A 25,011-nucleotide genomic window follows, 5' to 3' on the forward strand; every position below is an offset into this window, starting at 1 on the left:
AAATTATTCTTCATTTATTTCTTTTCATCATCTCTTCTTTCTTTTTCCTTCATCTTGTTTTAGAGATTCAACAGGATTTACTGTTTGTTTTTCTTAGACTGCCATGTATGCATCGTTTCTTTCGCCTGCCGATATGTTCCAGCAGTTGTCACCTCTAACCTTTTCAGTTATCTCCCTCACATAAATGTGCTTCCTGTCTATCCTCCCCCTTTCTCTACAGATTATTCTTCTCTCCTTCTTTTTAGCACATAACTTTTCACATGCATGCTGCATATTGTATCTCCTCCTCCCTTTATACAGATTCTCTCTCCCTCCTACTCGCTTTACATTTTTTGTTTTCACACACTCTCATACTGACCAATATACTCTCTCTCTCTCTCTCTCTCTCTCTCTCTCAAGTGTCTGCTCGTCCTCTTCTTCTTTACTGATTTCTCTCTCCTTACATTATTTTTTTATTTTTCACACCGATGACAAATAAACATGACAAATTCTCTCTTGATAAAATTGAATTAACATTTCCCTTTATTTACTTATTTAGATATATATTTTTCTAAATACATAATCCAATTTTGGGACAATGTCATGATATGCTTGTGAAATATGGACCACTTACAGATCTCATTTGTCTGCTAGAGCATTTATATCAGGACATCCATTGGGATAGCTTTATCCCTGATACTGAAGCAAGTTGCTGTTCCAAGCATTAAATCTCATATCAGTAAACACATACTTCATTGAGTTGGTCACCTTGTTTGTCTTAGTGATGACAGACTGCTTAAGCAAATGATTTATGGGATATTAATTGGAAATTATTGTCCACAGCACAAACCCTGTAAATGATTCAAAGATTGTCTCAAAGACATTTTGAACTGTTGAAAGATGTAAGGTATGGTTGTAGGAAGGTCAAGGTGAAGGAAAACTTTTGAAGGCTTTTTTATTTTTATTTTTTAGTTTAAAGAATAGGAGTAGCTGAAAAGGAACCACATATATTTTTTGATCGCCACTGACTTTCTGTTTATGGAATAGGTTGTTTGATGCTGAGATAAGTAGACATATTGAACAGGATGGTGCATCTTTTACTCATTTGGAAAAGTGAGTGTACCTATGTATGAAGCTTTGACTATGTCCAATGACACCTCCAGCACATTGAGGCTAACATGCCAAGCACCAACATGGACAAGAGGTGGCTTCAATTATGGCATCTCTGCATCACAACACCTACCACTTCTGCATGGTATGCTCTGTAAAAGTTTAATAGGCGTAAAGAACAATGTATGTATCTTTTAGCTGGGAGTTTTTGCACTAATATCACATTTATATAAAAAAAGTGGTCATACTCGAAATAGAATAGACATATATATGTTATCCACAGACACGTTTTATAGTCTATTATTCATTAGTGTGGTTAGTGAGATTCAACAACTGGTCCCCAGTGGGTGACATCTGGTGGTCTGACTTTACTATTAAAGTGGGAGAAATTATATCTTATCCATTTAATTACACAAATATTCATTTTTTTCTTCTTTATTTTTTAGGAAAGAAATTCAGTGTGGCAATAAAGGTCATAGTTCTGTTGAAGATGCATCTGCATCAATACAACTGGTTTTATTAAAACTCAACAACAGTATGTATTATTTTTTTCATTGTTATATTTTTAATACTCTCCCCCACACACACAGGATTTCCCCGGTTAGGGTTAAAATAAAATAATTGTATATGATGAATTGTTTATAGTGTGTGCATATATGTGTCACATGAAATAACCCCAAAAGGCAGATTTTCTTTTCATTTTTTTGTCCACTTTGAACAGCAGCAAATCTTTTTTTAATGCTCACCAACTTTTGTTGGACACAAATAGATTAAATAACAACTTTTTTTAAAAGAATTTTTTTTAAAATCTTTAATTTTAATATGACTACAATATAAAAGTATCAGGAATAAAGTATGAGTTGGCATTCTGAAGCATTTGTTCAGCAATTAATGAGAACTGCTGTGGATTCCTGTTCTCAGCTACGAGTCCATTATTATCTTTTTTTTTAATTCAAAAAGTTGGGCTTTCTTTACAATCGCAATCCTTGCACGGATGCACCACAACAAGATTTAAAGTTTTTGAAGTTTATGCTCTCATAGGGGTGTACTTAGAGATTCAGAAATACTTCCATTGTCTTTGGTAAATTTTACATAAGAATACAGTTAGATTTTACCTTTCTAGCAAAAGCAGGCTCCTTCAGTCTTAGACAGACTATGGATACCCAAAAAGGGTTGCTTGCGCGTGAAATTTTTGTGACAGGAGGCACGCAATCTCCAACCACACCTCTCCTGAGACGCCATTGTTAAATACCAGTGGCAAGTGAAGTACAGGATGACTGGAAACAAATGCCGAGATAAGCAGAGAACATACAGCACCTAGAATTCACAAATGGTCGCCCATCTGGTACTGGCCAGGCTCAACATTGCTTAACTTTGGTGATCTGACGAGAACCGGTGTGTCAACGCGATTATGCCGTATATATCTTCTTTCTATAAGGAACACATAAACATTGTGTGCACACACACGCATCGAGTTACATAAGCTATTTTATTTAAATTTAATTTTTTTTTTCATGAAGAAATGAAGACTCTTATTTCATTAAATTCAAATGCTTTAAAAATAAATTTATCTTTTGTTTTAGGTTTAGAGTTTGGCGATTTAGCTCTTTACAACGGCCCTATTGTGGCACATGACTGGAAAGCCCCCATTCAAGTGAATACTGACCCCAGTACAAAATTTTTCTTCAGTCCTGGAGAAAAATCAATTTATCGAAGTTTTTTTGATATCTTGACTGAAAATAAAAAGAAAAGTATGTTTTTTATTGTTTTATGCTTTTTTTGTTTTTCTTATCATGGTCGGATTTTCACCATCAATAAAATACATATCGGCTTTCATTTTTAAAATAAATAGTGCTTGTGCAATATAATTGGATTAAAAATAAATGCATTTTAAGTAAAAAAAACTATTACGTACTTACATGTAGTTTAGTAAAAACTACAAAATTACAGAAAAAAAAATTATCGAATTATAGTTTTATTGCATGTTCTTAAAATCTAGGGGAGATAACTGCAATCTATGATTTAAAAAAATCTGCCATTTTCTATTTTGAAATGATTGATAATATCTATGTTTGTAAAAAATAGTTCTAGCAGATTTTCTACTCAATCATTTTTTGCAATCGTTGGAATTTTTATTAATTTTAATATGACACATAAGTACGGTATAGTGTTTTTATTTAAAATACATTTGTTTGAAATCCCATTATATATTGCACAAGCACCAAAACTAGTTTTTATTATATTAACAGTATATTATCTTTAGCCAGATTAAAAGAGATTGTTTTAAACTGCTCATGATCAATTATTTTTACTTTACTCAGCATTGGTTTGTAACTTCCAGTCATCTCTGAAAGTAGATCTTGTGTATAAAAATGTTCTGCTGATTGCAACAATGAATTCCATAAGCCTGAACTAATTTTTAATCAGCGTTTACAAAGAAATGAATAAAAATTTTCTACAAATCAATTTTAATTTTTTTTTTTTATCTTTTTTCTTTTTTCAGGCTTCATGATTGATCGAAAAGATATGAGAAGTTTTTATAAAAATGATGATGATGTTGCTGCACTGCCTTTAAAAACGGCAAAAAGTGATGGAGAAGCAATTGCCACCGCCCAAGAAAATCTTTACAATCACGATTTCACCTGGCTACAATTAAATGCCTTCCATGATATCACCTTACATAATTCACTTGATACACATGACATCAAGGTAGCAAACATTTGACATATTTTTTGTTGTAAACAAATCATGAATTTGTAGTGTTAAGCTTAAAAAAATTAACAATGAAAATTTATTTTTGCTATTTTGCTGAACTTCAGATGTTCAAAAGTGAGGGGGGGCGTTAATCCACTTTTTCTCTTTCTCTGAACTCTCACCTTTCACTTCTCTGTTCTAATGACAATTGATTAAAAAGTATAACTCAGATTCAATTTCATTTTAACAGCCAGATGAGTTGCCAAATGTTCTTAATCTTTATAAAAATTTCGGAGTTATTTGTGTCCATACACCTTGAAACAATAATCCTGTCACATTTCGTATTGTTCATTTAACAATTTAACACTTATTTCCATTTTTTTTCTTTTTCCGGATAAGCAATAATCTGACAAATTCCTATTTTCTTTTTTTTTTTTTTTCTAATTGAAAATTTTAAAGGAACACAAAAACTGTTTGTGTTTTTTTAATGTCAATAAAAATATCAGCGTTTATATAAACTGCAACATTTTTGTATTAAATAGATCTTCAATATTTTTGTTTATATTAAATAGATCTTCAATATTTTTGTTTATATTAAATAGATCTTCAATATTTTTGTTTATATTAAATAGATCTTCAATATTTTTGTTTGTATTAAATAGATCTTCAATATTTTTGTTTATATTAAATAGATCTTCAATATTTTTGTTTATATTAAATAGATCTTCAATATTTTTGTTTGTATTAAATAGATCTTCAATATTTTTGTTTGTATTAAATAGATTGATATTTTTGTTTGTATTAAATAGATCTTCAATATTTTTGTTTGTATTAAATAGATCTTCAATATTTTTGTTTGTATTAAATAGATCTTCAATATTTTTGTTTGTATTAAATAGATCTTCAATATTTTTGTTTATATTAAATAGATCTGCAATATTTTTGTTTGTATTAAATAGATTGATATTTTTGTTTGTATTAAATAGATCTTCAATATTTTTGTTTATATTAAATAGATCTTCAATATTTTTGTTTATATTAAATAGATCTTCAATATTTTTGTTTGTATTAAATAGATCTTCAATATTTTTGTTTATATTAAATAGATCTTCAATATTTTTGTTTGTATTAAATAGATCTTCAATATTTTTGTTTGTATTAAATAGATCTTCAATATTTTTGTTTGTATTAAATAGATCTTCAATATTTTTGTTTGTATTAAATAGATCTTCAATATTTTTGTTTATATTAAATAGATCTTCAATATTTTTGTTTATATTAAATAGATCTTCAATATTATTGTTTATATTAAATAGATCTTCAATATTTTTGTTTGTATTAAATAGATTGATATTTTTGTTTGTATTAAATAGATCTTCAATATTTTTGTTTATATTAAATAGATCTTCAATATTTTTGTTTATATTAAATAGATCTGCAATATTTTTGTTTGTATTAAATAGATCTTCAATATTTTTGTTTGTATTAAGTAGATCTTCAATATTTTTGTTTATATTAAATAGATCTGCAATATTTTTGTTTATATTAAATAGATCTTCAATATTTTTGTTTATATTAAATAGATCTTCAATATTTTTGTTTATATTAAATAGATCTTCAATATTTTTGTTTATATTAAATAGATCTTCAATATTTTTGTTTGTATTAAATAGATCTTCAATATTTTTGTTTATATTAAATAGATCTTCAATATTTTTGTTTGTATTAAATAGATCTTCAATATTTTTGTTTGTATTAAATAGATCTTCAATATTTTTGTTTATATTAAATAGATCTGCAATCTTTTTGTTTGTATTAAATAGATCTTCAATATTTTTATTTGTATTAAATAGATCTTCAATATTTTTGTTTATATTAAATAGATCTTCAATATTTTTGTTTGTATTAAATAGATTGATATTTTTGTTTGTATTAAATAGATCTTCAATATTTTTGTTTATATAAAATAGATCTGCAATATTTTTGTTTGTATTAAATAGATCTGTAATATTTTTGTTTGTATTAAATAGATCTGTAATATTTTTGTTTGTATTAAATAGATCTTCAATATTTTTGTTTATATTAACTAGATCTTCAATATTTTTGTTTATATTAAATAGATCTTCAATATTTTTGTTTATATTAAATAGATCTTCAATATTTTTGTTTATATTAAATAGATCTTCAATATTTTTGTTTGTATTAAATAGATTGATATTTTTGTTTGTATTAAATAGATCTTCAATATTTTTGTTTGTATTAAATAGATCTTCAATATGTTTGTTTGTATTAAATAGATCTTCAATATTTTTGTTTGTATTAAATAGATCTTCAATATTTTTGTTTATATTAAATAGATCTTCAATATTTTTGTTTGTATTAAATAGATCTTCAATATTTTTGTTTGTATTAAATAGATTGATATTTTTGTTTGTATTAAATAGATCTTCAATATTTTTGTTTGTATTAAATAGATCTTCAATATTTTTATTTATATTAAATAGATCTTCAATATTTTTGTTTATATTAAATAGATCTTCAATATTTTTGTTTATATTAAATAGATCTTCAATATTTTTGTTTGTATTAAATAGATTGATATTTTTGTTTGTATTAAATAGATCTTCAATATTTTTGTTTGTATTAAATAGATTGATATTTTTGTTTGTATTAAATAGATCTTCAATATTTTTGTTTGTATTAAATAGATCTTCAATATTTTTGTTTGTATTAAATAGATCTTCAATATTTTTGTTTGTATTAAATAGATCTTCAATATTTTTGTTTGTATTAAATAGATCTTCAATATTTTTATTTATATTAAATAGATCTTTAATATTTTTGTTTATATTAAATAGATCTTCAATATTTTTGTTTGTATTAAATAGATCTTCAATATTTTTGTTTGTATTAAATAGATCTTCAATATTTTTGTTTATATTAAATAGATCTTCAATATTTTTGTTTGTATTAAATAGATCTTCAATATTTTTGTGTGTATTAAATAGATCTTCAATATTTTTGTTTGTATTAAATAGATCTTCAATATTTTTGTTTATATTAAATAGATCTTCAATATTTTTTTTTATATTAAATAGATCTTCAATATTTTTGTTTGTATTAAATAGATCTTCAATATTTTTGTTTGTATTAAATAGATCTTCAATATTTTTGTTTATATTAAATAGATCTTCAATATTTGTGTTTGTATTAAATAGATCTTCAATATTTTTGTTTGTATTAAATAGATCTTCAATATTTTTGTTTGTATTACATAGATCTTCAATATTTTTGTTTATATTAAATAGATCTTCAATATTTTTGTTTGTATTAAATAGATCTTCAATATTTTTATTTATATTAAATAGATCTTCAATATTTTTGTTTGTATTAAATAGATCTTCAATATTTTTGTTTATATTAAATAGATCTTCAATATTTTTGTTTGTATTAAATAGATCTTCAATATTTTTGTTTATATTAAATAGATCTGCAATATTTTTGTTTGTATTAAATAGATCTGTAATATTTTTGTTTATATTAAATAGATCTGCAATATTTTTGTTTGTATTAAATAGATCTGTAATATTTTTGTTTGTATTAAATAGATCTGTAATATTTTTGTTTGTATTAAATAGATCTTCAATATTTTTGTTTATATTAAATAGATCTTCAATATTTTTGTTTATATTAAATAGATCTTCAATATTTTTGTTTATATTAAATAGATCTTCAATATTTTTGTTTATATTAAATAGATCTTCAATATTTTTGTTTGTATTAAATAGATCTTCAATATTTTTGTTTGTATTAAATAGATCTTCAATATTTTTGTTTGTATTAAATAGATCTTCAATATTTTTGTTTGTATTAAATAGATCTTCAATATGTTTGTTTGTATTAAATAGATCTTCAATATTTTTGTTTGTATTAAATAGATCTTCAATATTTTTGTTTATATTAAATAGATCTTCAATATTTTTGTTTGTATTAAATAGATCTTCAATATTTTTGTTTATATTAAATAGATCTGCAATATTTTTGTTTGTATTAAATAGATTGATATTTTTGTTTGTATTAAATAGATCTTCAATATTTTTGTTTATATTAAATAGATCTTCAATATTTTTGTTTATATTAAATAGATCTTCAATATTTTTGTTTGTATTAAATAGATCTTCAATATTTTTGTTTGTATTAAATAGATCTTCAATATTTTTGTTTGTATTAAATAGATCTTCAATATTTTTGTTTATATTAAATAGATCTTCAATATTTTTGTTTATATTAAATAGATCTTCAATATTTTTGTTTGTATTAAATAGATCTTCAATATTTTTGTTTGTATTAAATAGATCTTCAATATTGTTGTTAATATTAAATAGATCTTCAATATTTTTGTTTATATTAAATAGATCTTCAATATTATTGTTTATATTAAATAGATCTTCAATATTTTTGTTTGTATTAAATAGATTGATATTTTTGTTTGTATTAAATAGATCTTCAATATTTTTGTTTATATTAAATAGATCTTCAATATTTTTGTTTATATTAAATAGATCTGCAATATTTTTGTTTGTATTAAATAGATCTTCAATATTTTTGTTTGTATTAAGTAGATCTTCAATATTTTTGTTTATATTAAATAGATCTTCAATATTTTTGCTTATATTAAATAGATCTTCAATATTTTTGTTTATATTAAATAGATCTTCAATATTTTTGTTTATATTAAATAGATCTTCAATATTTTTGTTTATATTAAATAGATCTTCAATATTTTTGTTTGTATTAAATAGATCTTAAATATTTTTGTTTGTATTAAATAGATCTTCAATATTTTTGTTTATATTAAATAGATCTGCAATATTTTTGTTTGTATTAAATAGATCTTCAATATTTTTGTTTATATAAAATAGATCTGCAATATTTTTGTTTGTATTAAATAGATCTGTAATATTTTTGTTTGTATTAAATAGATCTGTAATATTTTTGTTTGTATTAAATAGATCTTCAATATTTTTGTTTATATTAACTAGATCTTCAATATTTTTGTTTATATTAAATAGATCTTCAATATTTTTGTTTATATTAAATAGATCTTCAATATTTTTGTTTATATTAAATAGATCTTCAATATTTTTGTTTATATTAAATAGATCTTCAATATTTTTGTTTATATTAAATAGATCTTCAATATTTTTGTTTATATTAAATAGATCTTCAATATTTTTGTTTGTATTAAATAGATTGATATTTTTGTTTGTATTAAATAGATCTTCAATATTTTTGTTTGTATTAAATAGATCTTCAATATTTTTGTTTGTATTAAATAGATCTTCAATATTTTTGTTTGTATTAAATAGATCTTCAATATTTTTGTTTGTATTAAATAGATCTTCAATATTTTTGTTTGTATTAAATAGATCTTCAATATTTTTGTTTGTATTAAATAGATCTTCAATATTTTTGTTTGTATTAAATAGATCTTCAATATTTTTGTTTGTATTAAATAGATTGATATTTTTGTTTGTATTAAATAGATCTTCAATATTTTTGTTTGTATTAAATAGATCTTCAATATTTTTGTTTATATTAAATAGATCTTCAATATTTTTGTTTATATTAAATAGATCTTCAATATTTTTGTTTGTATTAAATAGATCTTAAATATTTTTGTTTGTATTAAATAGATCTTCAATATTTTTGTTTATATTAAATAGATCTGCAATATTTTTGTTTGTATTAAATAGATCTTCAATATTTTTGTTTATATAAAATAGATCTGCAATATTTTTGTTTGTATTAAATAGATCTGTAATATTTTTGTTTGTATTAAATAGATCTGTAATATTTTTGTTTGTATTAAATAGATCTTCAATATTTTTGTTTATATTAACTAGATCTTCAATATTTTTGTTTATATTAAATAGATCTTCAATATTTTTGTTTATATTAAATAGATCTTCAATATTTTTGTTTATATTAAATAGATCTTCAATATTTTTGTTTATATTAAATAGATCTTCAATATTTTTGTTTATATTAAATAGATCTTCAATATTTTTGTTTGTATTAAATAGATTGATATTTTTGTTTGTATTAAATAGATCTTCAATATTTTTGTTTGTATTAAATAGATCTTCAATATTTTTGTTTGTATTAAATAGATCTTCAATATTTTTGTTTGTATTAAATAGATCTTCAATATTTTTGTTTGTATTAAATAGATCTTCAATATTTTTGTTTGTATTAAATAGATCTTCAATATTTTTGTTTGTATTAAATAGATCTTCAATATTTTTGTTTGTATTAAATAGATCTTCAATATTTTTGTTTGTATTAAATAGATCTTCAATATTTTTGTTTGTATTAAATAGATTGATATTTTTGTTTGTATTAAATAGATCTTCAATATTTTTGTTTGTATTAAATAGATCTTCAATATTTTTGTTTATATTAAATAGATCTTCAATATTTTTGTTTATATTAAATAGATCTTCAATATTTTTGTTTATATTAAATAGATCTTCAATATTTTTGTTTGTATTAAATAGATTGATATTTTTGTTTATATTAAATAGATCTGCAATATTTTTGTTTGTATTAAATAGATTGATATTTTTGTTTGTATTAAATAAATCTTCAATATTTTTGTTTGTATTAAATAGATCTTCAATATTTTTGTTTGTATTAAATAGATCTTCAATATTTTTGTTTGTATTAAATAGATCTTCAATATTTTTGTTTATATTAAATAGATCTTCAATATTTTTGTTTATATTAAATAGATCTTCAATATTTTTGTTTGTATTAAATAGATCTTCAATATTTTTGTTTGTATTAAATAGATCTTCAGTATTTTTGTTTATATTAAATAGATCTTCAATATTTATGTTCGTATTAAATAGATCTTCAATATTTTTATTTGTATTAAATAGATCTTCAATATTTTTGTTTGTATTAAATAGATCTTCAATATTTTTGTTTGTATTAAATAGATCTTCAATATTTTTGTTTATATTAAATAGATCTTCAATATTTTTGTTTGTATTAAATAGATCTTCAATATTTTTGTTTATATTAAATAGATCTTCAATATTTTTGTTTGTATTAAATAGATCTTCAATATTTTTGTTTGTATTAAATAGATCTTCAATATTTTTGTTTGTATTAAATAGATCTTCAATATTTTTGTTTATATTAAATAGATCTTCAATATTTTTGTTTGTATTAAATAGATCTTCAATATTTTTGTTTATATTAAATAGATCTGCAATATTTTTGTTTGTATTAAATAGATCTGTAATATTTTTGTTTATATTAAATAGATCTTCAATATTTTTGTTTGTATTAAATAGATCTGTAATATTTTTGTTTGTATTAAATAGATCTGTAATATTTTTGTTTGTATTAAATAGATCTTCAATATTTTTGTTTATATTAAATAGATCTTCAATATTTTTGTTTATATTAAATAGATCTTCAATATTTTTGTTTATATTAAATAGATCTTCAATATTTTTGTTTATATTAAATAGATCTTCAATATTTTTGTTTGTATTAAATAGATTGATATTTTTGTTTGTATTAAATAGATCTTCAATATTTTTATTTGTATTAAATAGATCTTCAATATTTTTGTTTGTATTAAATAGATCTTCAATATTTTTGTTTATATTAAATAGATCTTCAATATTTTTGTTTATATTAAATAGATCTTCAATATTTTTGTTTGTATTAAATAGATCTTCAATATTTTTGTTTGTATTAAATAGATCTTCAATATTTTTGTTTATATTAAATAGATCTTCAATATTTTTGTTTATATTAAATAGATCTTCAATATTTTTGTTTATATTAAATAGATCTTCAATATTTTTGTTTATATTAAATAGATCTTCAATATTTTTGTTTGTATTAAATAGATTGATATTTTTGTTTGTATTAAATAGATCTTCAATATTTTTGTTTGTATTAAATAGATCTTCAATATTTTTGTTTATATTAAATAGATCTTCAATATTTTTATTTATATTAAATAGATCTTCAATATTTTTGTTTATATTAAATAGATCTTCAATATTTTTGTTTATATTAAATAGATCTTCAATATTTTTGTTTGTATTAAATAGATTGATATTTTTGTTTGTATTAAATAGATCTTCAATATTTTTGTTTGTATTAAATAGATCTTCAATATTTTTGTTTGTATTAAATAGATCTTCAATATTTTTGTTTATATTAAATAGATCTTCAATATTTTTGTTTATATTAAATAGATCTTCAATATTTTTGTTTATATTAAATAGATCTTCAATATTTTTGTTTGTATTAAATAGATCTTCAATATTTTTGTTTATATTAAATAGATCTGCAATATTTTTGTTTGTATTAAATAGATCTTCAATATTTTTGTTTGTATTAAATAGATCTTCAATATTTTTGTTTATATTAAATAGATCTGCAATATTTTTGTTTGTATTAAATAGATCTTCAATATTTTTGTTTATATTAAATAGATCTGCAATATTTTTGTTTGTATTAAATAGATCTTCAATATTTTGTTTGTATTAAACAGATCTTCAATATTTTTGTTTATATTAAATAGATCTTCAATATTTTTGTTTATATTAAATAGATCTTCAATATTTTTGTTTGTATTAAATAGATCTTCAATATTTTTGTTTATATTAAATAGATCTTCAATATTTTTGTTTGTATTAAATAGATCTTCAATATTTTTGTTTGTATTAAATAGATCTTCAATATTTTTGTTTGTATTAAATAGATCTTCAATATTTTTGTTTATATTAAATAGATCTTCAATATTTTTGTTTGTATTAAATAGATCTTCAATATTTTTGTTTATATTAAATAGATCTTCAATATTTTTGTTTGTATTAAATAGATCTTCAATATTTTGTTTGTATTAAATAGATCTGCAATATTTTTGTTTGTATTAAATAGATCTGTAATATTTTTGTTCATATTAAATAGATCTTCAATATTTTTGTTTGTATTAAATAGATTTGTAATATTTTTGTTTGTATTAAATAGATCTGTAATATTTTTGTTTGTATTAAATAGATCTTCAATATTTTTGTTTATATTAAATAGATCTTCAATATTTTTGTTTATATTAAATAGATCTTCAATATTTTTGTTTATATTAAATAGATCTTCAATATTTTTGTTTATATTAAATAGATCTTCAATATTATTGTTTGTATTAAATAGATTGATATTTTTGTTTGTATTTAATAGATCTTCAATATTTTTGTTTGTATTAAATAGATCTTCAATATTTTTGTTTGTATTAAATAGATCTTCAATATGTTTGTTTGTATTAAATAGATCTTCAATATTTTTGTTTGTATTAAATAGATCTTCAATATTTTTGTTTGTATTAAATAGATCTTCAATATTTTTGTTTGTATTAAATAGATCTTCAATATGTTTGTTTGTATTAAATAGATCTTCAATATTTTTGTTTGTATTAAATAGATCTTCAATATTTTTGTTTATATTAAATAGATCTTCAATATTTTTGTTTGTATTAAATAGATCTTCAATATTTTTGTTTGTATTAAATAGATTTATATTTTTGTTTGTATTAAATAGATCTTCAATATTTTTGTTTGTATTAAATAGATCTTCAATATTTTTGTTTATATTAAATAGATCTTCAATATTTTTGTTTATATTAAATAGATCTTCAATATTTTTGTTTATATTAAATAGATCTTCAATATTTTTGTTTGTATTAAATAGATTGATATTTTTATTTGTATTAAATAGATCTTCAATATTTTTGTTTGTATTAAATAGATCTTCAATATTTTTGTTTGTATTAAATAGATCTTCAATATTTTTGTTTATATTAAATAGATCTTCAATATTTTTGTTTATATTAAATAGATCTTCAATATTTTTGTTTGTATTAAATAGATCTTCAATATTTTTGTTTATATTAAATAGATCTGCAATATTTTTGTTTGTATTAAATAGATTGATATTTTTGTTTGTATTAAATAGATCTTCAATATTTTTGTTTGTATTAAATAGATCTTCAATATTTTTGTTTATATTAAATAGATCTTCAATATTTTTGTTTGTATTAAATAGATCTTCAATATTTTTGTTTATATTAAATAGATCTGCAATATTTTTGTTTGTATTAAATAGATCTTCAATATTTTGTTTGTATTAAACAGATCTTCAATATTTTTGTTTATATTAAATAGATCTTCAATATTTTTGTTTATATTAAATAGATCTTCAATATTTTTGTTTGTATTAAATAGATCTTCAATATTTTTGTTTATATTAAATAGATCTTCAATATTTTTGTTTGTATTAAATAGATCTTCAATATTTTTGTTTATATTAAATAGATCTTCAATATTTTTGTTTATATTAAATAGATCTTCAATATTTTTGTTTGTATTAAATAGATCTTCAATATTTTTGTTTGTATTAAATAGATCTTCAATATTTTTGTTTGTATTAAATAGATCTTCAATATTTTTGTTTATATTAAATAGATCTTCAATATTTTTGTTTATATTAAATAGATCTTCAATATTATTGTTTATATTAAATAGATCTTCAATATTATTGTTTATATTAAATAGATCTTCAATATTTTTGTTTGTATTAAATAGATTGATATTTTTGTTTGTATTAAATAGATCTTCAATATTTTTGTTTGTATTAAATAGATCTTCAATATTTTTGTTTGTATTAAATAGATCTTCAATATTTTTGTTTGTATTAAATAGATCTTCAATATTTTTGTTTGTATTAAATAGATCTGCAATATTTTTGTTTGTATTAAATAGATCTTCAATATTTTTGTTTATATTAAATAGATCTTCAATATTTTTGTTTATATTAAATAGATCTTCAATATTTTTGTTTGTATTAAATAGATCTTCAATATTTTTGTTTGTATTAAATAGATCTTCAATATTTTTGTTTATATTAAATAGATCTGCAATATTTTTGTTTATATTAAATAGATCTGCAATATTTTTGTTTGTATTAAATAGATCTTCAATATTTTTGTTTGTATTAAATAGATCTGCAATATTTTTGTTTGTATTAAATAGATCTTCAATATTTTTGTTTATATTAAATAGATCTTCAATATTTTTGTTTGTATTAAATAGATCTTCAATATTTTTTTTATATTAAATAGATCTTCAATATTTTTGTTTATATTAAATAGATCTTCAATATTTTTGTTTGTATTAAATAGATCTTCAATATTTTTGTTTATATTAAATAGATCTGCAATATTTTTGTTTGTATTAAATAGATTGATATTTTTGTTTGTATTAAATAGATCTTCAATATTTTTGTTTATATTAAATAGATCTTCAATATTTTTGTTTGTATTAAATAGATCTGCAATATTTTTGTTTATATTAAATAGATCTTCAATATTTTTGTTTATATTAAATAGATCTTCAATATTTTTGTTTATATTAAATAGATCTTCAATATTTTTGTTTATATTAAATAGATCTTCAATATTTTTGTTTATATTAAATAGATTGATATTTTTGTTTGTATAAAATAGATCTTCAATATTTTTGTTTGTATTAAATATATCTTCAATATTTTTGTTTATTAAATAGATCTTCAATATTTTTGTTTATATTAAATAGATCTTCAATATTTTTGTTTGTATTAAATAGATCTTCAATATTTTTGTTTATATTAAATAGATCTGCAATATTTTTGTTTGTATTAAATAGATCTTCAATATTTTTGTTTATATTAAATAGATCTTCAATATTTTTGTTTATATTAAATAGATCTTCAATATTTTTGTTTGTATTAAATAGATCTTCAATATTTTCGTTTGTATTAAATAGATCTTCAATATTTTTGTTTATATTAAATAGATCTTCAAAATTTTTGTTTGTATTAAATAGATCTTCAATAATTTTTGTTTATATTAAATAGATCTTCAATATTTTTGTTTGTATTAAATAGATCTGCAATATTTTTGTTTGTATTAAATAGATCTTCAATATTTTTGTTTGTATTAAATAGATCTTCAATATTTTTTTATATTAAATAGATCTTCAATATTTTTTTTATATTAAATAGATCTTCAATATTTTTTTTCATATTAAATAGATCTGCAATATTTTTGTTTATATTAAATAGAGCTTCAATATTTTTGTTTGTATTAAATAGATCTTCAATATTTTTGTTTGTATTAAATGGATTGATATTTTTGTTTGTATTAAATAGATCTTCAATATTTTTGTTTATATTAAATAGATCTTCAATATTTTTGTTTATATTAAATAGATCTTCAATATTTTTATTTATATTAAATAGATCTTCAATATTTTTGTTTATATTAAATAGATCTTCAATATTTTTGTTTATATTAAATAGATCTTCAATATTTTTGTTTATATTAAATAGATCTTCAATATTTTTGTTTGTATTAAATAGATTGATATTTTTGTTTGTATTAAATAGATCTTCAATATTTTTGTTTGTATTAAATAGATCTTCAATATTTTTGTTTATATTAAATAGATCTTCAATATTTTTGTTTATATTAAATAGATCTTCAATATTTTTGTTTATATTAAATAGATCTTCAATATTTTTGTTTGTATTAAATAGATCTTCAATATTTTTGTTTATATTAAATAGATCTGCAATATTTTTGTTTGTATTAAATAGATTGATATTTTTGTTTGTATTAAATAGATCTTCAATATTTTTGTTTGTATTAAATAGATCTTCAATATTTTTGTTTATATTAAATAGATCTTCAATATTTTTGTTTGTATTAAATAGATCTTCAATATTTTTGTTTATATTAAATAGATCTGCAATATTTTTGTTTGTATTAAATAGATCTTCAATATTTTGTTTGTATTAAACAGATCTTCAATATTTTTGTTTATATTAAATAGATCTTCAATATTTTTGTTTATATTAAATAGATCTTCAATATTTTTGTTTGTATTAAATAGATCTTCAATATGTTTGTTTATATTAAATAGATCTTCAATATTTTTGTTTGTATTAAATAGATCTTCAATATTTTTGTTTGTATTAAATAGATCTTCAATATTTTTGTTGGTATTAAATAGATCTTCAATATTTTTGTTTATATTAAATAGATCTTCAATATTTTTGTTTGTATTAAATAGATCTTCAATATTTTTGTTTATATTAAATAGATCTTCAATATTTTTGTTTGTATTAAATAGATCTTCAATATTTTTGTTTATATTAAATAGATCTTCAATATTTTTGTTTGTATTAAATAGATCTTCAATATTTTTGTTTATATTAAATAGATCTGCAATATTTTTGTTTGTATTAAATAGATCTGTAATATTTTTGTTCATATTAAATAGATCTTCAATATTTTTGTTTGTATTAAATAGATTTGTAATATTTTTGTTTGTATTAAATAGATCTGTAATATTTTTGTTTATATTAAATAGATCTTCAATATTATTGTTTGTATTAAATAGATTGATATTTTTGTTTGTATTAAATAGATCTTCAATATTTTTGTTTGTATTAAATAGATCTTCAATATGTTTGTTTGTATAAAATAGGTCTTCAATATTTTTGTTTGTATTAAATAGATCTTCAATATTTTTGTTTATATTAAATAGATCTTCAATATTTTTGTTTGTATTAAATAGATCTTCAATATTTTTGTTTGTATTAAATAGATTGATATTTTTGTTTGTATTAAATAGATCTTCAATATTTTTGTTTGTATTAAATAGATCTTCAATATTTTTGTTTATATTAAATAGATCTTCAATATTTTTGTTTATATTAAATAGATCTTCAATATTTTTGTTTATATTAAATAGATCTTCAATATTTTTGTTTATATTAAATAGATCTTCAATGTTTTTGTTTATATTAAATAGATCTTCAATATTTTTGTTTGTATTAAATAGATTGATATTTTTATTTGTATTAAATAGATCTTCAATATTTTTGTTTGTATTAAATAGATCTTCAATATTTTTGTTTGTATTAAATAGATATTCAATATTTTTGTTTATATTAAATAGATCTTCAATATTTTTATTTATATTAAATAGATCTTCAATATTTTTGTTTATATTAAATAGATCTTCAATATTTTTGTTTATATTAAATAGATCTTCAATATTTTTGTTTATATTAAATAGATCTTCAATATTTTTGTTTGTATTAAATAGATTGATATTTTTGTTTGTATTAAATAGATCTTCAATATTTTTGTTTGTATTAAATAGATCTTCAATATTTTTGTTTGTATTAAATAGATCTTCAATATTTTTGTTTATATTAAATAGATCTTCAATATTTTTGTTTATATTAAATAGATCTTCAATATTTTTGTTTATATTAAATAGATCTTCAATATTTTTGTTTATATTAAATAGATCTTCAATATTTTTGTTTGTATTAAATAGATCTTCAATATTTTTGTTTATATTAAATAGATCTGCAATATTTTTGTTTGTATTAAATAGATTGATATTTTTGTTTGTATTAAATAGATCTTCAATATTTTTGTTTGTATTAAATAGATCTTCAATATTTTTGTTTGTATTAAATAGATCTTCAATATTTTTGTTTATATTAAATAGATCTTCAATATTTTTGTTTGTATTAAATAGATCTTCAATATTTTTTTTTATATTAAATAGATCTGCAATATTTTTGTTTGTATTAAATAGATCTTCAATATTTTGTTTGTATTAAACAGATCTTCAATATTTTTGTTTATATTAAATAGATCTTCAATATTTTTGTTTATATTAAATAGATCTTCAATATTTTTGTTTGTATTAAATAGATCTTCAATATGTTTGTTTATATTAAATAGATCTTCAATATTTTGTTTGTATTAAACAGATCTTCAATATTTTTGTTTATATTAAATAGATCTTCAATATTTTTGTTTATATTAAATAGATCTTCAATATTTTTGTTTGTATTAAATAGATCTTCAATATTTTTGTTTATATTAAATAGATCTGCAATATTTTTGTTTGTATTAAATAGATTGATATTTTTGTTTGTATTAAATAGATCTTCAATATTTTTGTTTGTATTAAATAGATCTTCAATATTTTTGTTTATATTAAATAGATCTTCAATATTTTTGTTTGTATTAAATAGATCTTCAATATTTTTGTTTATATTAAATAGATCTGCAATATTTTTGTTTGTATTAAATAGATCTTCAATATTTTGTTTGTATTAAACAGATCTTCAATATTTTTGTTTATATTAAATAGATCTTCAATATTTTTGTTTATATTAAATAGATCTTCAATATTTTTGTTTGTATTAAATAGATCTTCAATATGTTTGTTTATATTAAATAGATCTTCAATATTTTTGTTTGTATTAAATAGATCTTCAATATTTTTGTTTGTATTAAATAGATCTTCAATATTTTTGTTTATATTAAATAGATCTTCAATATTTTTGTTTGTATTAAATAGATCTTCAATATTTTTGTTTATATTAAATAGATCTTCAATATTTTTGTTTGTATTAAATAGATCTTCAATATTTTTGTTTATATTAAATAGATCTTCAATATTTTTGTTTGTATTAAATAGATCTTCAATATTTTTGTTTATATTAAATAGATCTGCAATATTTTTGTTTGTATTAAATAGATCTGTAATATTTTTGTTCATATTAAATAGATCTTCAATATTTTTGTTTGTATTAAATAGATTTGTAATATTTTTGTTTGTATTAAATAGATCTGTAATATTTTTGTTTATATTAAATAGATCTTCAATATTATTGTTTGTATTAAATAGATTGATATTTTTGTTTGTATTAAATAGATCTTACATATTTTTGTTTGTATTAAATAGATCTTCAATATGTTTGTTTGTATAAAATAGGTCTTCAATATTTTTGTTTGTATTAAATAGATCTTCAATATTTTTGTTTATATTAAATAGATCTTCAATATTTTTGTTTGTATTAAATAGATCTTCAATATTTTTGTTTGTATTAAATAGATTGATATTTTTGTTTGTATTAAATAGATCTTCAATATTTTTGTTTGTATTAAATAGATCTTCAATATTTTTGTTTATATTAAATAGATCTTCAATATTTTTGTTTATATTAAATAGATCTTCAATATTTTTGTTTATATTAAATAGATCTTCAATATTTTTGTTTATATTAAATAGATCTTCAATATTTTTGTTTATATTAAATAGATCTTCAATATTTTTGTTTGTATTAAATAGATTGATATTTTTATTTGTATTAAATAGATCTTCAATATTTTTGTTTGTATTAAATAGATCTTCAATATTTTTGTTTGTATTAAATAGATCTTCAATATTTTTGTTTATATTAAATAGATCTTCAATATTTTTATTTATATTAAATAGATCTTCAATATTTTTGTTTATATTAAATAGATCTTCAATATTTTTGTTTATATTAAATAGATCTTCAATATTTTTGTTTGTATTAAATAGATTGATATTTTTGTTTGTATTAAATAGATCTTCAATATTTTTGTTTGTATTAAATAGATCTTCAATATTTTTGTTTATATTAAATAGATCTTCAATATTTTTGTTTATATTAAATAGATCTTCAATATTTTTGTTTATATTAAATAGATCTTCAATATTTTTGTTTGTATTAAATAGATCTTCAATATTTTTGTTTATATTAAATAGATCTGCAATATTTTTGTTTGTATTAAATAGATTGATATTTTTGTTTGTATTAAATAGATCTTCAATATTTTTGTTTGTATTAAATAGATCTTCAATATTTTTGTTTATATTAAATAGATCTTCAATATTTTTGTTTGTATTAAATAGATCTTCAATATTTTTTTTTATATTGAATAGATCTGCAATATTTTTGTTTGTATTAAATAGATCTTCAATATTTTGTTTGTATTAAACAGATCTTCAATATTTTTGTTTATATTAAATAGATCTTCAATATTTTTGTTTATATTAAATAGATCTTCAATATTTTTGTTTGTATTAAATAGATCTTCAATATGTTTGTTTATATTAAATAGATCTTCAATATTTTTGTTTGTATTAAATAGATCTTCAATATTTTTGTTTGTATTAAATAGATCTTCAATATTTTTGTTGGTATTAAATAGATCTTCAATATTTTTGTTTATATTAAATAGATCTTCAATATTTTTGTTTGTATTAAATAGATCTTCAATATTTTTGTTTATATTAAATAGATCTTCAATATTTTTGTTTGTATTAAATAGATCTTCAATATTTTTGTTTATATTAAATAGATCTTCAATATTTTTGTTTGTATTAAATAGATCTTCAATATTTTTGTTTATATTAAATAGATCTGCAATATTTTTGTTTGTATTAAATAGATCTGTAATATTTTTGTTCATATTAAATAGATCTTCAATATTTTTGTTTGTATTAAATAGATTTGTAATATTTTTGTTTGTATTAAATAGATCTGTAATATTTTTGTTTATATTAAATAGATCTTCAATATTATTGTTTGTATTAAATAGATTGATATTTTTGTTTGTATTAAATAGATCTTCAATATTTTTGTTTGTATTAAATAGATCTTCAATATGTTTGTTTGTATAAAATAGGTCTTCAATATTTTTGTTTATATTAAATAGATCTTCAATATTTTTGTTTATATTAAATAGATCTTCAATATTTTTGTTTGTATTAAATAGATCTTCAATATTTTTGTTTGTATTAAATAGATTGATATTTTTGTTTGTATTAAATAGATCTTCAATATTTTTGTTTATATTAAATAGATCTTCAATATTTTTGTTTATATTAAATAGATCTTCAATATTTTTGTTTATATTAAATAGATCTTCAATATTTTTGTTTATATTAAATAGATCTTCAATATTTTTGTTTATATTAAATAGATCTTCAATATTTTTGTTTGTATTAAATAGATTGATATTTTTATTTGTATTAAATAGATCTTCAATATTTTTGTTTGTATTAAATAGATCTTCAATATTTTTGTTTGTATTAAATAGATCTTCAATATTTTTGTTTATATTAAATAGATCTTCAATATTTTTGTTTATATTAAATAGATCTTCAATATTTTTGTTTATATTAAATAGATCTTCAATATTTTTGTTTGTATTAAATAGATCTTCAATATTTTTGTTTATATTAAATAGATCTGCAATATTTTTGTTTGTATTAAATAGATTGATATTTTTGTTTGTATTAAATAGATCTTCAATATTTTTGTTTGTATTAAATAGATCTTCAATATTTTTGTTTATATTAAATAGATCTTCAATATTTTTGTTTGTATTAAATAGATCTTCAATATTTTTTTATATTAAATAGATCTTCAATATTTTTTTTATATTAAATAGATCTTCAATATTTTTTTTCATATTAAATAGATCTGCAATATTTTTGTTTATATTAAATAGAGCTTCAATATTTTTGTTTGTATTAAATAGATCTTCAATATTTTTGTTAGTATTAAATAGATCTTCAATATTTTTGTTTATATTAAATAGATCTTCAATATTTTTGTTTGTATTAAATAGATCTTCAATATTTTTGTTTGTATTAAATAGATCTTCAATATTTTTGTTTGTATTAAATAGATCTTCAATATTTTTGTTTGTATTAAATAGATCTTCAATATTTTTGTTTGTATTAAATAGATCTTCAATATTTTTGCTTATATTAAATAGATCTTCAATATTTTTGTTTGTATTAAATAGATCTTCAATATTTTTGTTTGTATTAAATAGATCTTCAATATTTTTGTTTATATTAAATAGATCTGCAATATTTTTGTTTATATTAAATAGATTTTTTTTTTTTTTTTTTTTTTTTTTTACAAAGGCATCACCACATTATCAAGGCCCAGAGGCCACTCAAGGATAAGGGTTAAAGAGTGTACAGTAGAAGTTGGTCAATATAGTAATCATTAGTAATGAAAATTTGGTAAATTTAATAACTTATATGGAACGGCTCATCAAGAACTTATTTACTTTAGACTTGAACAAAACCATATTGTAGTCAGCCGGAAAGCAGGAAAACGGAAGACAATTCCACAGGCGTGCAGTTCTAAGAAAGAAGCTTTGTTCATGGAATCTACGTTTAGGTTTAGGCACAGATAAAGAGTGGGGGAAATTATTGATAGTGTTTACAGCTAGACGAGTGTTTCTTGTGAAAGTTTGGCGAGGGGGGACCATAGATTGAAGATCTTCAATATTTTTGTTTATATTAAATAGATCTTCAATATTTTTGTGTGTATTAAATAGATCTTCAATATTTTTGTTTGTATTAAATAGATCTTCAATATTTTTGTTTATATTAAATAGATCTTCAAAATTTTTGTTTGTATTAAATAGATCTTCAATAATTTTTGTTTATATTAAATAGATCTTCAATATTTTTGTTTGTATTAAATAGATCTGCAATATTTTTGTTTGTATTAAATAGATCTTCAATATTTTTGTTTGTATTAAATAGATCTTCAATATTTTTTTATATTAAATAGATCTTCAATATTTTTTTTATATTAAATAGATCTTCAATATTTTTTTTCATATTAAATAGATCTGCAATATTTTTGTTTATATTAAATAGAGCTTCAATATTTTTGTTTGTATTAAATAGATCTTCAATATTTGTGTTTGTATTAAATAGATCTTCAATATTTTTGTTTGTATTAAATAGATCGTCAATATTTTTGTTTGTATTAAATAGATCTTCAATATTTTTGTTTGTATTAAATAGATTGATATTTTTGTTTGTATTAAATAGATCTTCAATATTTTTGTTTGTATTAAATAGATCTTCAATATGTTTGTTTGTATTAAATAGGTCTTCAATATTTTTGTTTGTATTAAATAGATCTTCAATATTTTTGTTTATATTAAATAGATCTTCAATATTTTTGTTTATATTAAATAGATCTTCAATATTTTTGTTTATATTAAATAGATCTTCAATATTTTTGTTTGTATTAAATAGATTGATATTTTTATTTGTATTAAATAGATCTTCAATATTTTTGTTTGTATTAAATAGATCTTCAATATTTTTGTTTGTATTAAATAGATCTTCAATATTTTTGTTTATATTAAATAGATCTTCAATATTTTTGTTTATATTAAATAGATCTTCAATATTTTTGTTTATATTAAATAGATCTTCAATATTTTTGTTTGTATTAAATAGATCTTCAATATTTTTGTTTATATTAAATAGATCTGCAATATTTTTGTTTGTATTAAATAGATTGATATTTTTGTTTGTATTAAATAGATCTTCAATATTTTTGTTTGTATTAAATAGATCTTCAATATTTTTGTTTATATTAAATAGATCTTCAATATTTTTGTTTGTATTAAATAGATCTTCAATATTTTTGTTTATATTAAATAGATCTGCAATATTTTTGTTTGTATTAAATAGATCTTCAATATTTTGTTTGTATTAAACAGATCTTCAATATTTTTGTTTATATTAAATAGATCTTCAATATTTTTGTTTATATTAAATAGATCTTCAATATTTTTGTTTGTATTAAATAGATCTTCAATATTTTTGTTTATATTAAATAGATCTTCAATATTTTTGTTTGTATTAAATAGATCTTCAATATTTTTGTTTATATTAAATAGATCTTCAATATTTTTGTTTATATTAGATAGATCTTCAATATTTTTGTTTGTATTAAATAGATCTTCAATATTTTTGTTTGTATTAAATAGATCTTCAATATTTTTGTTTGTATTAAATAGATCTTCAATATTTTTTTATATTAAATAGATCTTCAATATTTTTGTTTGTATTAAATATATCTGCAATATTTTTGTTTGTATTAAATAGATCTTCAATATTTTTGTTTATATTAAATAGATCTTCAATATTTTTGTTTGTATTAAATAGATCTTCAATAATTTTGTTTGTATTAAATAGATCTTCAATATTTTTGTTTATATTAAATAGATCTTCAATATTTTTGTTTGTATTAAATAGATCTTCAATAATTTTGTTTGTATTAAATAGATCTTCAATATTTTTGTTTGTATTAAATAGATCTTCAATATTTTTGTTTATATTAAATAGATCTGCAATATTTTTGTTTGTATTAAATAGATCTTCAATATTTTTGTTTGTATTAAATAGATCTGCAATATTTTTGTTTGTA

At 18.6% G+C, this 25,011-nt stretch overlaps 1 protein-coding gene and 1 pseudogene across 2 annotated transcripts in view; one reads left to right on the forward strand and one right to left on the reverse strand.

Moving 5' to 3' along the window:
- LOC145258272 (RNA exonuclease 5-like) overlaps positions 1–25,011 on the forward strand; it is a 74,951-nt gene that overhangs the window by 45,354 nt on the left and 4,586 nt on the right. For both annotated transcript variants that reach the window (XM_080116268.1, XM_080116269.1), the window contains exons 11-13: positions 1,536–1,624; positions 2,673–2,840; positions 3,593–3,798. In XM_080116268.1, the coding sequence (XP_079972394.1) occupies positions 1,536–1,624; positions 2,673–2,840; positions 3,593–3,798 (463 nt within the window). The remainder of the gene's footprint in view (positions 1–1,535; positions 1,625–2,672; positions 2,841–3,592; positions 3,799–25,011) is intronic.
- On the reverse strand, positions 2,395–2,511 carry LOC145258596 (5S ribosomal RNA; annotated as a pseudogene).

The sequence above is a fragment of the Euprymna scolopes genome, chromosome 33 (genome assembly GCF_053919585.1).
Source record: "Euprymna scolopes isolate OS-2025 chromosome 33, ASM5391958v1, whole genome shotgun sequence".
In the NCBI taxonomy this organism is placed as follows: Eukaryota; Metazoa; Mollusca; class Cephalopoda; order Sepiida; family Sepiolidae; genus Euprymna; species Euprymna scolopes.